This window comes from Staurois parvus, unplaced genomic scaffold (assembly GCF_062004578.1).
Source record: "Staurois parvus isolate SC_StPar_1 unplaced genomic scaffold, SC_StPar_1.0 ptg000525l, whole genome shotgun sequence".
NCBI lineage: Eukaryota > Metazoa > Chordata > Amphibia > Anura > Ranidae > Staurois > Staurois parvus.
This window is the reverse complement of record NW_028318321.1, coordinates 6,217,685-6,235,209: the sequence shown is the minus strand read 5'-3', so window position 1 is coordinate 6,235,209 and position 17,525 is coordinate 6,217,685. Positions and strand designations below refer to the sequence as shown.

The window sequence follows — 17,525 nt, the reverse complement described above, 5'->3', positions numbered from 1 at the left end:
GTGCTATGAATTGTCTATATTGGTCAAGAAGGTTTTTCTGGCGATGGGAACTTGGCATTATCCGCTGTCGGTGCAGAGGTCCTTAATGGAAAAAAAATAGGGCTTGCTTACTTTTAGGGCTTAGTTTAGGGGTTAAAGTAGTTTAGAGATAGTGAGTTGAGTCTTTTAAGTGTTAAAGTGTACCTAGGTTCAGGAAAAAAAAATTGTCGTAACTTGTATTCCTTAGATTTTTTTTTTGATTTTTCTATTACTGCATGCTGATGTGAAATCATCTAACACTGATTTAAAAAAAACCCTGTTTTTTAATTAACTTACTTTTTTGTGTCCATTTCCTGGTTCCCCTGAAGGCACGCCCTAGAGATGTATCCCAGCCACACAGATGCCCTCTGGAAATACAACATCACTAGTGCCTTCAGGAAGAACCCGTACAGTATTTTGAAACTATGTAAGCGATCTTGTGTGTGCCATAAAGCATTAAACTAATTTGCTGTAAAAGTCTTCGGGGAAACCATTTTTTTTTGTAAAACAAATGAATATAATGTTGTACAGTGCATGCATGAGGTGAGGCACATGACTTCATGGGTTCATGCTGCACATGCACAGGGCAACATACTTTTTAAAATGGTGGTGCCAGAGCAAGCATACCGACTTCACAGAGGCAGCCTGAAAAGGGAATGATGGCTACAGTGCGGTATTCCAGTTCTGGGAGGGCGTCATATGACGTCCTCCCAGAACACACCCCACGCTTGCCCCCAGCGGCATTCACCCGGCGCTGTCCGTGATCGTTGTGTCCTTTGGACACAGCTGATCACATGACATGGTAAAAGGCCAATCACAACGGCCTTTTGCCATGTGATTAGCTGTGTCCAATCACAGCTCACCACTATGTAAATACATTTGCCGGTTATCGGCAGTACTTTCCTCACGCTGTCACAGTGTGAGGAAAGTGCTGCCGGTAAATGGCAACCTTCAAAGCATACATCTGCACTGATTATCAGTGCAGCCACAAAAGTGCCCAACAGTGCTGCCCATCAGTGCCCAACAGTGTTGCCCAGCAGTGCTTTCCAACAGTGCTGCCCAGCAGTTCCCAACAGTGCTGTCCAGCAGTGCTGCCAATCTGTGCCCATCAGTGCCGCCTGTCAGTGCCACCTATCAGTGCTGCCAGTCAGTGGCGTCAGTCAGTGCCCTTCAGTGCTACCTATTAGTGCCCTTCAGTGACACCTATCAGTGCCCATAATTTCTGCCTATCAGTGCAGCATAATCAGTGCCTGCTTGTCAATGCCCACCAGTGCCGACTCATCAGTGCAGCCTATCAGTGCCCATCAGTGCTGCCTATCAGTGCCCATCAGTGCTTCCTATCAGTGCCTAGGTGAAGAGAGATGGAGCAGGAAAAGGAGCCAGACATGGGGTCATGAGAACAGCATCCTAACAATGCATAACTAGGTAGTAGCACTATGTTTGCAGTAGTATTTCATCCCCACTGCCTCATCTGCTGATGTAAGGTCCTAAAAACCAGGAATTTGATGTGTGTTTTTACCGCCTACTTGACCATTTGCCATGTACGTATTGATGGAGTCTGACATGGAGAGGTAGGTGTCTCTTACAAATCCAGGTCAGTATTCCTGGTAAGGTAACAAGTGGCATGAAAGCCAGGAGTGGCATGAGTGCCTGACAGTTCTTGTGATGACAGATGAGGATGATTCATCTGTAAGCTCCAGATGTAGGCTGGACAGTTGACCCAGAGCAGCAGAGATGGCAAGCTGGCAGGTCACTGGCAGACCAAACAGCAGGCATTTTGCAGGCTGCAAGATGGCTGACCACAGATGATAGCCACAGGCTTCAACTCAGAAACCAAACAGCAGACAGGTGGGTAGTCGGAGTTCAGGCCAATATCAGCAACGATGAAGCAGGTAGGCAGAAGAAGCAGGCAGAGACATGGACCAGAGACAAGCCATCGGTTGGTACAGGCTGAGTTCAAGCGTTGAAGCAAAGACAAAAAAGAAGTGCAGCAACCTTGCGCATTACCTCAGTAAACCAATTTTATTGAATACAAAAAAATATACTCACAAACAAAGAAGTATTTCAAGCATGTCAGTTCTCAAAGGAACTATGAAATGGAAAGACCTGCGCGAGTCCCATCAGAGCTCTGATGAAGAAAGAACATCCTTCGAAACGCATCAGATGATCCCTGAGTGTCCAACCCTATGATAGGACTTGCGCAGGTCTTTCCATTTCATAGTTCCTTTGAGAACTGACATGCTTGAAATACTTCTTTGTTTGTGAGTATATTTTTTTGTATTCAATAAAATTGGTTTACTGAGGTAATGCGCAAGGTTGGTGCGCTTCTTTTTTGTCTTTGCTTCACAGTATTGGTCGGGCTTCCCCAGCCTTGTTTGGAGCTGCACAACTCCATATGCAAAGGTGGTCGAATTTTTTCAAGTTCTGGTTCCATCTATCCACCTACTTTGGGTCTTAGAGCGCAGAAGAGTTTGTTTCTATTTGAGTTCAAGCGTTGTCAAGGAGTGGCAGATATGCAGGAAACGCTGTAGACCATAAGGCAAGGTCCTAGTGCATCCACGCTGTTTAATTAGCCCACTTGGTGCCTGTTTTAGTGGTGGGTGTGCCCGCAGCACACACAAGCATGAGCATAACTGTGGCTAACAGGAATTCTACGTTTACGCATAACTATCCACCAGAGCACATTCTGCCTTTTCTGACACCATCCACCTGCAAGTCGACATGGTACTTGCTTAGAGTAGTACACATTGCACAGCCACAATGCTTTGCATTGAGAAGTGACAATTTTAATGCTACATGCTAAGCTTGACAGACAGCACTGCCTGGGTTCACACTTGTGCACTACATTAAAGTGCATTATGTTAGGGCAACCTATGTATTGTGAACAGGCTGCCAAAGCTCCCAGTGTGATAAAAGTTACACCTGATTATTTTAAAGGAACATAACACATGGCAGTGCATTGCTGTATGTTGCAGATGTGTTGGCCTAGTGCAGTGGTGGGCAACCTTTTTTTTCAACTGAGCCAAATCTCGCCAAAACCACGATTGAAATTTATTTTGAGAGCCACATTTTTAAAACTGAAAATACATCCCCCATATAGTAATTCATCCCCCATAGTAATTCATCCCCCATATAGTAATTCATCCCCCATATAGTAATTCATCCCCCATATAGTAATTCATCCCCCATATAGTAATTCATCCCCCATAGTAATTCATCCCCCATATAGTAATTCATCCCCCATAGTAATTCATCCCCCATATAGTAATTCATCCCCCATATAGTTATTCATCCCCCATAGTAATTCATCCCCCATATAGTAATTCATCCCCCATATAGTAATTCATCCCCCATAGTAATTCATCCCCCATATAGTAATTCATCCCCCATAGTAATTCATCCCCCATATAGTAATTCATCCCCCATAGTAATTCATCCCCCATATAGTAATTCATCCCCCATATAGTAATTCGTCCCCCATAGTAATTCATGCCCCATAGTAATTCATCCCCCATATAGTAATTCATCCCCCATAGTAATTCATCCCCCATATAGTAATTCATCCCCCATAGTAATTCATCCCCCATAGTAATTCATCCCCCATATAGTAATTCATCCCCCATAGTAATTCATCCCCCATAGTAATTCATCCCCCATATAGTAATTCATCCCCCATAGTAATTCATCCCCCATAGTAATTCATCCCCCATAGTAATTCATCCCCCACATAGTAATTCATCCCCCATATAGTAATTCATCCCTCATAGTAATTAATCCCCCATATAGTAATTCATCCCCCATAGTAATTCATCCCCCCTATAGTAATTCATCCCCCCTATAGTAATTCATTCCCCATATTGTGTCAATTCACTTACCTTTGCTCCGCGCGTTCCTCTCGCCGTGTTCCCGCGCCGTTCCGGTCTTCAGGGCGGACTGTGAGAGGAGAGGAGTTCGTCACGCTGCCCCGCCTACATCCTGACAGCCAATGTTTGCCACGCTCCGCGGGCCGGATTAAAAGGTCCGCCAGGCCGTATACGGCCCGCGGGCCGTAGTTTGCCCATTGCTGGGCTAGCTGCAGAGTCCTGACTTTTGGGGCGGCCGCCCGAGAGGAGGGAGGGGAGCGGGCTCCCGGCACACAGAAGAGCCGCATTAAAGCGTGTAAAGAGCCGCATGTGGCTCGCGAGCCGCGGCTTGCTGACCACTGGCCTAGTGTGTTGGGGTGATATTCAAAATTTATGGCAATGCAGAAAACCAACAAACGTAAACCTAGTGTAAACTCGGCCTAAAGTAGGACACCTCAGGATCACCCAGACCATGAGCATGTAGTCAATGTTCCTGACCATCTGTAAATGCATTTCTCCCACACTACTGAGACTAGAGCATTTTTCTCCCAACTAGCGTGGGTCTTTTTTAGTTCTAGGAATCACTGATACCAGGTAATGTTTTCACACCAATGATCACAGACTTTTTTTTTAACTCAAGAACCACGGACATACACTATGTAGTATGTTACATAATCCTGACCGCCACACTCCAGAGGCTCAATTCACAAAGTTTTAACACAAGGTATGAGGATATATATTTTAGCCATGTGATTGTAATTTTCAAATCTTATTGAACTCCACAGAAAATAATTGTCACGTTTTGAAAAGCGAGGGATCCTTATCCTGGTGTGTTTGTTTTGTAAACTGAGCCTTATGTAATGTATAGTATGTTATGTAGACCTTACACTCTATCCATTTTGATATGTCTTTACTAAAGTGTTTCTCTCCTCAACAGTTGCCCATTGCTGTTTACTTTGCAGCTGATTTAATGATTTTATTCTTCAAGGAAGGCTCAGACAAAGTGTTAGCTCTCTGTCTTTATTCTATTTTAATAAAACAAAAAAGAACCATTAGGCCTCATTCACTCTGACACTGTCAAACCTGTGTTTATTGCATTTAGAGCCATGTTTCTCAAGTAATGGGTCGTGACCCAAAGGTGGGTCGTGACCAGTGGAGGACTGGGCCTCGGGGCAAGTGCCCTCTAGGCCTCTCTAATGCCCCCAAAAAAGTCCAGTGCCCTGACAGCATAGCTTAATTAAAACCGCCAGCCGCACTAATATTAATGTTAAGACTGCAACTATGGACGGCCTTAATATTTTTATTATTGCAGCCAGTCAGCCCCATTAGGGGGTGCGCACAGTGCACTTCTAAAGCAGTCCTACGGACCTTGCGCTCATTCCTCCTTCATATGCAGCAGTGCTGGGAGGAAGTGGCATATAACTACACTTCCTTCCAGCCAGGAGGGAAGAAAAGCACCACTGGACACCAGGGAATGACTCCGCTAGGTGCTTTTCCTGGGTTGTGGCTTTGTGATGGAGGGCGCATTTTGAAAGGAGTGAAATAAAACAGGAAAGCAATGGTGACGAGGGGATTGAAGTGTGCTTGAAAGGGGAGGACTGAAGGAAAATATGAAAGGGGAGGGCATGAAAAGGGGGCCACGGTGGGAATTAAAGGAGGGTATGAAAGCAGGTTTCAGGTTTCAGCGCTCTCACACTTTGAATGACAATTGCGCAGTCATACAACACTGTACCCAAACTAAAGTTTTATCATTTTCTTCACACAACTAGAGCTTTCTTTTGGTGGTATTTAATCACCGCTGGGGTTTTTATTTTTTGCTAAATTAACAAAAAAAGACCAAAAATTTTGAAAAAAAAACACATTTTTCTTTGTTTCTGTTATAAAAGTTTACAAATAAATAATTGTTCTTCATAAATTCAGGCCGAGATGTATTCTGCTACATGTCTTTGGTGAAAATAACCCAAATTAGGATGTATTTTTTAGTTTGTAGGAAGGTTATAGAGTTCACAAACTATGGTATAGATCTGAAAATTGATCAATCCTGAAGTACTGACAGCCAATCTAATTTCTTGAGGTCCAAGAATGTCAGAACAGTACAGATATCCCACAAATGACCCCTTTTTGCAGAGTAGACAGTCCGACGTACTTCATAAGAGGCATGGCGAGTTTTTTGAAGTTGTATTTTTTTGTCATAATTTTTCGGAAAATTAAAAAATTAAAAAAATTATTTTCACTATTTTTTTTTTTACATACTGTCAGTGCAGTACAGCGTCATCATATAACTGGCATGGCGGATAACAGGGACACTGACTGGTGACAGTATGAAAAAAAAATATACATTTTTTTAATTTTTTTATTATATTTAATTTTTATTACATTTTTTTTATTTTTTTAATATTTTTTTTTTGTTTTACTATGACCAAAGTAGTACAATGTTACCATAGTAACATTGTACTACTTTAGGGAAGTGATCAGTATTTTATTTATTTATTTATTTATTTTTTTTACATAATTTGCTTATAGCAAAGAATTACTTTGCTATAAGCAAGCATTTACCTGAATTAAATTGATTCATTCAGCTTTTTTTTTTTTTTTTTTTTTTGTGCTTAGCTGTGATTTGGTCACAGCTAATCACATGACATGTGCATGTGATTAGCTGTGACCATTCACAGCTAGGCACTAGTATATAATGGATGGCATCATGAATGAAGCCAGCTGTCATGTGACCTGCTGTGATTGGTCACAGCAGGTCACATGGTACCAGCAACGGGAGCCGGTACTCGGATCTGTCATCGGCCATGTCCGAGGTGCACGGCCGGTGACAGATCGCACTGCTGCGCCGCTCTGCATTAGCGCAAACGGCGCATGTGCGGGAGCACGCCAAATGGCGTGCACCCGGAGTGAAGAGACACATCTGAAGCCGCCAAACGGCCATTGGCCGGGCGGCTAATGGTTAAAATAATTATTTATTTGAAAAGTTTTAACAACTGTTTTATTATGTAAACTTATGTACATTGTAGAATACTGCACAAGCTGTTTTGTGGAATAAATTATAATGTTTGAGAATTTAAATTATTTTTGGGTCGCGACTTACTGACCAACGACAAATGTGGGTCCTGAGGTTGCACAGGTTGAGATTTAGAGGATATTTCTAAAGCATATAAATGCATGTAATAATTTTTCAATGGTGTCATTTACACTGAGTGTTTATCTGCATTTAGGTGTGGTTAGTTTGGCTGCATTTAGAGAAAGTAAAATTCTGTGCATCCAGGATCCAATCTCACACCATAAATGCAGCTAAAGGTCACTAAACACACTAAATCACATCTACCCAGTTTAATACAGGAAAAAGTGACCTGGGAAACAACACAAGTTCTTAATGCCTTCTAGATGACTTCTCCTATACATCTAAACACAGGCGTGCCAGTGTGAATGAGGCCTTAGGTTTAGCGTCTGTAAGACATTTGCTCATAAAACAGTTGTTAAAGTGGAACTAAACCCTCTTATCTATTACGGGCAAGGAAGTTGCCATCTTGGTCTCTGATCTGCAGTTGCCATGATGATGATGTACATAGGATTAGTTAGGAAACCATCCATTTGATGGTTTGACAGTTTGGTTGAGTTATTTCTGCTTTAGGCCTGGTTCACATCTATATGGGTGGTTTTTAGGTGCACCGCTGTTTGAAAATACACAGGGCTGCCATTCATTCTGAATGGCACACCCATGCATCTAAAAATACAGTGCATTTGTAAGCGTGAGATCTGCAAGTAAATCCCATGGTGCAAAAAGCGGCATGCAATTTCCTGGCCACTGAGGTTTTGAAATGGTGCAGCAACCTTATTCCTGCAAGAAACCCAGGCACAGCAGCCCATTAACCTCTTCCCTACCGCTTCTGCAATGTACTGCGGCTGGACGGCAGCTACAGGCAAAGCGACGTACCCGTACGTCGCTCTGGCTGTACTAATACAGGGAGGTGCTGCGCACCCGAGAGGGTGCACAGCACTCCCCCCTGCGACTGCTGTGTCCAGCAGACACAGCGGAATGAATATCCCGGTGAATGGGACCTGGTGATCATGTGATCACTATACGATCACATGATCACAATTTAAGCAAAGCTGTTATGAATCAATCTCATTCATAACAGCTCTGCTTCTTCTACTAGTGAGCTGTGATTGGCCCACAGCTGTCACATGATACATGGGGCCAATGACAGCACCCTGTACCATGTGACCAGCACCAGCCAATCACAGATCACTATCTTGAGCTATAAAAAATCTAACTCATTCATGACAGTTCAGCTTTGCATTTCAGGAGAAATTATCTTTATTTCTCCTGCAAAGCAAAGTGTAAAGGAAAAAGAAATCCCTCATCCCCCCACAATAGTACAATGTTACTATGGTAACATTGTACTATTCTGATAAAAGTATTTAAAAAAAAAATGTAAAAAAACATAAAATAAAAAATACCATATTGAGAATTTAAAAACATTTTTTAAAGTTTTTTTGTTTTTAAGCACTTGTAAACGGCCTATCTGCATTTTGCAGGTGAGCAGCAGCTCTAGGCAAAGCGACATAATTTTGCGTTGTTTTCTGTTTTGGGGTGTGAACGTGCCTGCGCCCCCAACTGCTCCCCATCGGTCCAGGGAGAGAAGAGAGAACATGGCACCAAGTAAAAGCACTATATTTTACACACACACACATGTTAGATTAGAACATTTAACCTTCTTATCAAATTCCTTGGGGTGTCTATTTTCCAAAAAGGGGTTATTTGGAGGGGGGGGGGTTCTACTATCCTGGCATTTTAGGGCCTCCGAAGCTGTGATAGGTAGTGGGTAAGTGATATTTGGAAATATGCCCTTTGAAAGCCTGGAGGTGGTCCTTGGATTTTGGGGGCCTGTATGTAGCTAGGCTGCCAAAAAGTCTCTTACATGTAGTATCGCCATACTCTGGAGAAGTCATAGAATGTGTTTTGGGGTGTTATTCCACATATACCCATGGCATGCATGAGCAATATATCATTAAAGTGACAACTTTGAGTAAAAAAAAAAATTGTCATTTTCACAAAATTTGTGGCAAAAAATAAATTATTCCATGGACTCAACATGCCTCTCTGCAAAATCCTTGGGGTATCTACTTTCCAAAAAGGGGTCGTTTGGGGGGGGGGTTTGTACTGCCCTGGCATTTTAACACCTCAAGAAATGTGATAGGCAGTCACAAGGTAAAAGCTATGTAAATTCCAATATATATACCATAGGTTGTAGATGCTATAACTTTCACACAAGCCAACTGATGTACAATTTTTTTTTACCAAAGGCATGTAGCAGAATACATTTTGGCCTAAATTTATGACTAACTTTGAGTTTATTGGATATTTTATATAACCAAAAGTGAAAAATATAGTTTTATTTTTTAATTTTTGGTCTTTTCTTGTTTTTAGCGCAAAAATTAATAACATCATAGGTGATCAAATACCACCAAAAGAAAGCACTATTTGTGTGAAAAAAGGACATAAATTTCATTTGTGTACAGCATTATAAAACCACACAATTACCAGTTGAAATAGCGCAGTGCCGAACAGCAAAAAATGGCCTGGTCATGAAGGGGGGTAAATCCTCTGGAGGGCAAGTGGTTAAAATAAATGGGCTGCCATGCCCACGCAAATGCAGGCCACAAACTCGCATGGATGTGAACCAGGCCTCAAGTATTTTGTGGCTACAAAGACTAAGAAATGTGTATTTTACATTGTAATTAGCTCAGATTCAAGTAATGAAATCCATTCATTATGAACTGTGACCATATTTCTATTTTAAGAAAAATATTCAGAATTCTTCAAGGATGGGTGAATGCTTGTCTAAGTGTTGAGGGAAGGAAATGGGCCATTCAGTGACTTTGTCATCTCAGTCCAGACTCCAGAAAATAGGCACTGATCCTAGATAATGCCTAAAGCCCCTTACACACGATGAGAATATTGGAAAAATGATTGTCCATTTTCTTTGCATGCTACTCTCATATCGAAAGTGAAGAGGTTACTAAACTTACGAAAATTCTTGTACGACAGAATAAAAATTCAGAAGGGATGTAATGTACTTGTATTCTCGGATGAAAACTGTATTGATTAAATGAAAATCATACGATCTGGTATCGTACAAGAAAAATGTTCATGCTTGTCCCTTCAATTAATTTCGGATGAAAGCTGTGTACTAATGATCAGATTATTGTACGATCGTTTTGAAAGCTGTGTTTTTCGTTTGATTTTTTGAACGTGTGTACTAGGCTTAAGCAAAACTCAGTATAAAGAAAGATAGCGAATGACCAAGATATACAACAACTGATTGCTAGTTTCTCAGGAATGATTGGCTGGGGGTGTCTGCTGCTGCTTGGCTGTGCTGAGAGATAAGAGGATTTTAGACAAATATTTCAACATTATCCCATGTCATGAATAGGCACACCACCACCTAATAATGAGAGAAGTGTGAATGTACTGCACACAGTAAAAATATCTGTAAGTGTCAAGAAACACTTTTAACCAGTACCAGAATCTAGTTATGTGCAATCTGAGAACATATTTTGTACCTCCTTTTTCGCATTTTCACACTTTTGAACCCCAAGTTCTTGGGCCATGTCTACATTGGTGACACTCCTCTCTTTGCAATGATGCCACAGTTATACTTTTTCTAAAAGTATAACTTCTAAAATTATTATCGCACTTTGGGTAGATGATTAGAAGGGATCTAAATGGCAATTTAAATTCTCTTAATCCAATAAAGAGTTGGACTCAACTGAGTCATTAAAATGTGAAAAATTAAACAGGAATGCTGAAGGGTCCCTATGGACAACAGCTTCACTGTTACTCTAATTTTTTCTCTAATTTGAATTAATCAGAACCAGTTCTATGGAAAAAAATACAATCCAGGCCTGTTTAGAAATAAGGTCAAGGTACAGCAGAGAATTAGACAGGACTGTATTTATCATAATGACCCTTAAATACATGTGTAGAACCAAGCCTCAAATGTAAAAATTTGGGATATTGTTTTCTTTAGTTTGTTAACTTCACCCATCTACTCTTGACATTTGCGACACAAAGAGAATTACAAATGGAGTTCCCCATTCAGGTGCATCTATTTCTTTTATCATTCGGGATTTATACAACCTATCATTGCATAAACACGAATGGCTTTGTGAGAAAATGATATATTTCCAAGACACACATGCAAGAGTGCCAGATCATATCAGCATAATGCTTCCAGGTGCAGACAATGTACAGTTGTGTTCAAAATAATAGCAGTCAGACATCACTAACCTGATCAATCACTGTTTTTGGTAGAAATGATATTTCTACATGGCAAATAATTTACTAGCAGGCGTAATAGAGTAATAGAAATCCAACAGACCCAACAGTCATGACATGCATGCTGCTGATTCTGTGTAATTGCATCACTAATTGAAAGGGGCATGTTCAAAATAATAGCAGTGTGGAGTTCTATTAGTGAGGTCATTCATTCTTTGAAAAACAGGTGGCAATTATTGCCCGTATTCAAGGAAGGAAGGAAGGCAGCAAATGTTGTACATGCTGGTTACAATGCATTTCCCTCTGAAATTCTGAGGAAAATGGGTAGTTCCAGACATTGTTCAGAAGAACAGCGTACCTTGATTAAAAAGTTGATTGGAGAGGGGAAAACATATAAAGAAGTGCAGAAAATGATAGGCTGCTCAGCTAAAATGATCGCAAATGCTTTAAAATGGCAACCAAAACCTGAAAGACGTGGAAGAAAGCGAAAAACTACCATTCGAATGGATAGAAAAATAGACAAAATGGCAAGGACTCAGCCAACAATCAGCTCCAGGAAGATCAAAGAAGGTGGAAAGTTACCTGTGAGTACTGTTACAATTAGAAGACTCCTATGTGAAGCCAAGCTATCTGCAAGAAGACCCCGCAAAGTCCCACTGTTGAAAAAAAGACATGTGCTGAAGAGGTTACAATTTGCCAAAGAGCACATTGACTGGCCTAAAGAGAAATGGCGCAACATTTTGTGGACTGATGAAAGTAAGATTGTTCTTTTTGGGTCTAGTAGCCGGAGACAGTTTGTCAGACGACCCCCAAACACTGAATTCAAGCCACAGTACACTGTGAAGACAGTGAAGCATGGTTGTGCAAGCATCGTGATATGGGGATGTTTCTCATACTACGGTGTTGGGCCTATTTATCGCATACCAGGGATCATGGATCAGTTTGAATACATCAGAATACTTGAAGAGGTCATGCTGCCTTATGCTGAAGAGGAAATGCCCTTGAAATGGGTGTTCCAACAAGACAACGACCCCAAACACACCAGTAAGCGTGCAACATCTTGGTTCCAGACCAACAAGATTGAGATTATGGAGTGGCCAGCCCAATCCCTGGATCCTAATCCAATAGAAAACTTGTGGGGTGACATAAAAAATGCAGTTTCTGAGGCAAAACCAAGAAATAGAGAAGAACTGTGGAATGTAGTCCAATCATCCTGGGCTGGAATACCTGTTCACAGGTGCCACAAGTTGGTTGACTCCATGCAACACAGATGTACAGCAGTTCTCAGAAACAGTGCTTATACAACTAAATATTAATTAAGTGATTCAAAGGAAAGCAAAATCTTCAAACATTTTTCAGTTTATATAGTGAATGTTTGAGTTTGTAAAGAAGAATACAAACACTGCTAATTTTTGGAACAGTCTAATATTCACTTTTCTTCAATTTTTTTAGAGGAACAACACAAATTTGATCTGTTTTTCTTCATGTTTTGATTTGGAATAGAATATGTAGTGTTCCCAATGCATTTGTGTGGAAATAAAAGCTATTAGAAGGATTTTGAGCTTTATTCACTTCTTTCAACACACTGCTATTATTTTGAACACAACAATACATGCTTATTTTGAACTAATGTTTGATTTTCTTCAGGTTAAAAAATTTAATCTAAAACTATTTCAATTCCACACCCTAATATTTCTGTTTATGGTTTGCTAGTGAATCGCTTTACTAAAATTTCACTTTTTTATTTTGATGAAGGGATTAGTGACCAAATCATACAGCGTTTAAAGCTGAAATCTTGGCAGATATAAAAATGCTAACTTAATGCAGTGTGAGGCATTGCCTAGAACAGTGGTCGGCAAGCCACGGCTCGCGAGCCACATGCGGCTCTTTACACGCTTTAATGTGGCTCTCGTGTGCCGGACGCCCGCTCCCCTCCCTCCTCTCGGGCGGCAGCGTGATCCAAAAAAAAAAACAGCCAGGGCAGCGTGCTCAAATGCAATGATTGGCCAGTCTCGCTGCCACTCACATCCTGATAGCCAGTGATTGGCTGTCAGGATGTGTGTAGGTGGGGCAGCGTGACGAACGTGAGAGGAGCTAGGCTCCTCTCACAGTCCGCCCTGAAGACCGGAACGGCGCGGGCACACGGCGAGAGGAACGCGCAGAGCAAAGGTAAGTGAATTGACACAGGGGGGACTTGGCTTACTACTTGCTACTTACTACTACTATATGAGGGATGAATTAATATGGGGGATGAATTACTATAGGGGGGATGAATTACTATGGGGGATGAATTACTATATGGGGGATGAATTACTATATGGGGGATGAATTACTATGGGGGATGAATTACTATAGGGGGGATGAATTACTATATGGGGGATGAATTACTATGGGGGATGAATTACTATATGGGGGATGAATTACTATGGGGGATGAATTACTATATGGGGGATGAATTACTATGGGGGATGAATTACTATGGGGGATGAATTACTATATGGGGGATGAATTACTATAGGGGGGATGAATTACTATAGGGGGGATGAATTACTATATGGGGGATGAATTACTATGGGGGATGAATTACTAAATGGGGGATGAATTACTATATGGGGTTGAATTACTATGGGGGATGAATTACTATATGGGAGATGAATTACTATGGGGGATGAATTACTATAAAAACTTATAGAAACTAAAAACAGTGTACCATCCTATGTATTTTCAGTTTTAAAAATGTGGCTCTCAAAATAAATTTCAATCGTGGTTTTGGCGAGATTTGGCTCAGTTGAAAAAAAAGGTTGCCCACCACTGGCCTAGAAGGATTGTGGATGGTGAAAGGCATATATGTATCACCTAGGTTTCTCACCTACACATTGTGAAAGGGTTCCAGGGTTTATGACTGATATGAAGATAACAAACTTTTTGTTTTTTGAAGACAATCAAGACTCTCAAGTTTTGTTCTGGCTTTTGGAGCCTGGAGGCTTTGTAGAGCTTTTGATGAGAATAAACCTCCATTTCTAGGTCCACATCTTACCTGGTAGCCAGACCTCATTATTAGTCTCAGATGTGCACAGGACTTTCTATTTGTGAGCCGAATGATGCTCTCTCTCTCACTCTCGCTGCTGTAGGAAGCTGCTGCTGGGTGAAAAGGCTGACTGCTGACAAAACACACAAAAAAGCACATGTGCTACCAGTTTGTTTTGGGGAACCCATTAGGGCCACCCTAATGGTTAGGCATAAAAATTTTTGATTTTGGATCGATTGTGAGTTTGCCTTGAACGCAGTCTGTCTGCAACTTAGCTATGGCCAAGCAAACTGTCCATATTTAGCCAGTTTGCCTGTCCTAACCGCACTACTGCAAATGTTAGCTTTGGTCCCTCCCAATGTCAAAGACATGTGACTTGGTATTGTTCAAGAGGGAGAGGGTCACATGCTCGCTGCTTAACCCTTTAATGTCTACAACATACTTGAATAAGGGTTTAGTATAAAATGTAAGGGGACATCCATGCCATTTTTTTTTATAAAGAGGCAGTATTACAAAAGTAGAAAAAAAGTCCTAAAATTCAAACTAGACCCTTGTCAATGCATGCAGCCTGAGTGGCCAGGAAAGTAGGGACAGCAAGGATGCACCCCTCCTCTCTTGACATATACCACACCATATACCTTCACCACTGGGAGGGTACTTTGCAAGGGGAGTGGTAAAGCCTTGTACCTTTTCTACCTTTTTAAGTTTTCTGGGGGGTCTAGAAATCTGGAAGCCCCCTGTAGAATAAGAGGAGCCCCAGATATCTGACCTTAGGGAATAAGTACAAGGTCCATTAGTGCCCCTTGTTACTCATGAAAAAAAAGACACCCGCATGAAAAAGTCCTTTGTTTGGTAAAAAACAATGTTCCGTATGTAAATCCAATGTCAGTGACATCATCCAATGAGGTAGATCCTCATCAATCATCACAACCTGCAGTCCAACAATATATGCCTTGTCATTAATTCCGTCACAACTGACAGATCCCTGACTGGCTGATGTTTGTAAACAACCACCCCAGGGATGGGTGGAAGGAAGGGTGGGTGGAAGGAAGAGGAGGATGTAAGGAAGGGGTGAAGGAAGGAAGGGAGGGGTGAAGGAAGGAAGGGAGGGGTGAAAGGGAGGGGTGGGTGGGAGGAAGGAAGGGAGGGGTGAGTGGAAGGAAGGGGTGAGTGGAAGGAGGTAAGGAAGGGGTGGGTGGAAGGAAGGGATGGGTGGGTGGAAGGAAGGAAGGAAGGAAGGAAGGAAGGAAGGAAAGAAGGAAGGAAGGGAGGGGTGGGTGGAAGGAAGGGAGGAAGGGAGAGGTGGGTGGAAGGAAAGAAGGGTGGGTGGAATGAAGGAAGGAAAGGGTGGGTGGAAGGAAGGGAGGGAGGGGTGGAAGGAAGGGTGGGTAGAAGGAAGGGAGGGAGGGGTGAGTGGAAGGGAGGGAGGGATGGGAGGAAGGAAGGGAGGGGTGGTAGGAAGGTAGATCAGACTCACTGCGACCGTCAGATGCATCACAGCTGTCGGCTGCTCTGTGTTCAGTTTTCCGCCCACACATCCTCTGAAGCTGCAGGGACTGGAGTGTGGTTGGGCACAGGAGGAGGCAGAGCAGATCCAGCCTGTCTCCCCTCTTCTCCTATTCATGGAGGATGGAGGGAGGGGCTGGGCAGTGAGAATAACACAGCAGCGGTGGGAGGGAAAGGGGGAGGGAGAAGGGGGAGGAAGAAAGAAAACTGAACTGTCAGGTATGTTCTGTGCAGCGGTGGGGGTGGTGACAAGCAGCGATCTCCTGTATGGCTTTCAATAAAGCAGCTGGAAGCCGTTTCTCCTCCTCTCATTCCCACAGCTTCCAGCTGCTTTATTGAAAGCCATACAGAAGATCGCTACTTGTTACTGCCCCCACAGCCACCCCATCCAACACACCCCCAGTCCTGGCACTGCTCGCTGCCCTCACCTTATTTCCACTCGCGGTGAGTGGAAATTTTGAGGGCTGCAGGGATAGTTAGCAACTCTCCTCTGGGGGGGGGGGTTCAAACCCCCCTGACTACCCCCTTATCTACGCCTATGGCTACTATGTTAGCAGGACAGCCTTTTTGCTTGTAGCTATTCGATTTCCTCCTGATGTCCTTGTTCACGGATTTCACATTTACCACTTTGTAACAGTAGCAGCAGTTTCAGTGTCACAGGTTGAAATAGTGTTGATTTGGAAGGATGGCATAAAAGGTGTTGATAACTCAGACTAAGGTGTTTAAAATGAATGTAAATGTGTGTTAAATGCTGTCAAAACTATAGCTACTTAGTAGTTGTTACTTAATTATGCGTACCCTAAAAATGCCATGACCAACATTACACCTGTGTAACAAATCTACTTCTCTCCTTAAGACAAGCATAAGTGACATTGATTGGAACTGTCAGGTAACAAAATATACATGATGTGTAGGAGGTGTTGGTATAACTTAGTGATTCAATGAGTATCATACTGTAAATCCAACCCTTTACCACCTGTCTATTCAAATGAAGTTACTTATTTTAGCTAAAGGTGTAAAAGAGATCGCTTTGATCTTATCAATATCTTTTAAAACTGTTTTTCAAACTTGCTTCTATAGATAATGTGGTCTTATGTAGTTAATACACGAGGGCAGCTATGCGTGTCTATTAAATATGCAGGCTCTGCTTCTTGCCTTCCAGTGCTGCACAGTGGGGGGATTTACTAAAACTGGAGAGTGCAAAAAACAGGTGCAGCTCTGCATAGAAACCGATCAGCTTCTAACTTCAGCTTGTTCAATTAAGCTTTGACAATTAGTCCTCATGCACACTGGATGTTTTTACAGCCGCTGTTTTTGGCGTTTTTTTTCTACAGCCAGTAAACTCCCCAGCATGGTATCCTATGTGTTCATGCACACATAGGTTTTAATCAGCGTTTTTTGGCAGGATCCTTTTCTGACTGGAAAAAAAACCCAGAACTAGTGGGTGTCAAGAGGAATTTTTTAGCTGTAAAAATGCTCTAATGCTGAAAAACACTGGTAAAAGCTGAAAAGTGCTAACAAACGTAGCTATCCGGCATTTATGAGCGTTTTTGAGCCTGAAGATTTTTTATAGTATAGTATAACTTTGCTAAAAAACGCAAACTCTGAAAAACATTAAAAAACGCTGAAAAAAGCTAATGCTAAAAAAGCAAAAAAAATTCACGTTTTTATTTCATTATTATGCAGCTAACACTACTGGCGGTTTTATAACGTCCAGTGTGCATGTGCTGTAAAACCAGGAAGCTGATTGGTTTCTGTGCAGAGCTGCACCAGTTTTTGTACTCTCCAGTTATTGTAAATCAACTCCAGTGGCTTTAATTTACTGCTCTTTCTCACAAGTAAG

At 41.9% G+C, this 17,525-nt stretch overlaps 1 protein-coding gene across 2 annotated transcripts in view; it reads left to right on the top strand.

Annotated features, from left to right (window-relative positions):
• Positions 1 to 17,525, top strand: part of DNTT (DNA nucleotidylexotransferase) — a 432,122-nt gene that overhangs the window by 30,008 nt on the left and 384,589 nt on the right. Inside the window, exon 3 of one of the 2 annotated variants that reach the window (XM_089690284.1) lies at positions 1,908 to 1,910. The exons of the other annotated variant lie outside the window; for it this stretch is intronic. Within the exon in view, the coding sequence (XP_089546410.1) occupies positions 1,908 to 1,910 (3 nt within the window). The remainder of the gene's footprint in view (positions 1 to 1,907; positions 1,911 to 17,525) is intronic. 2 annotated transcript variants of the gene reach the window in all.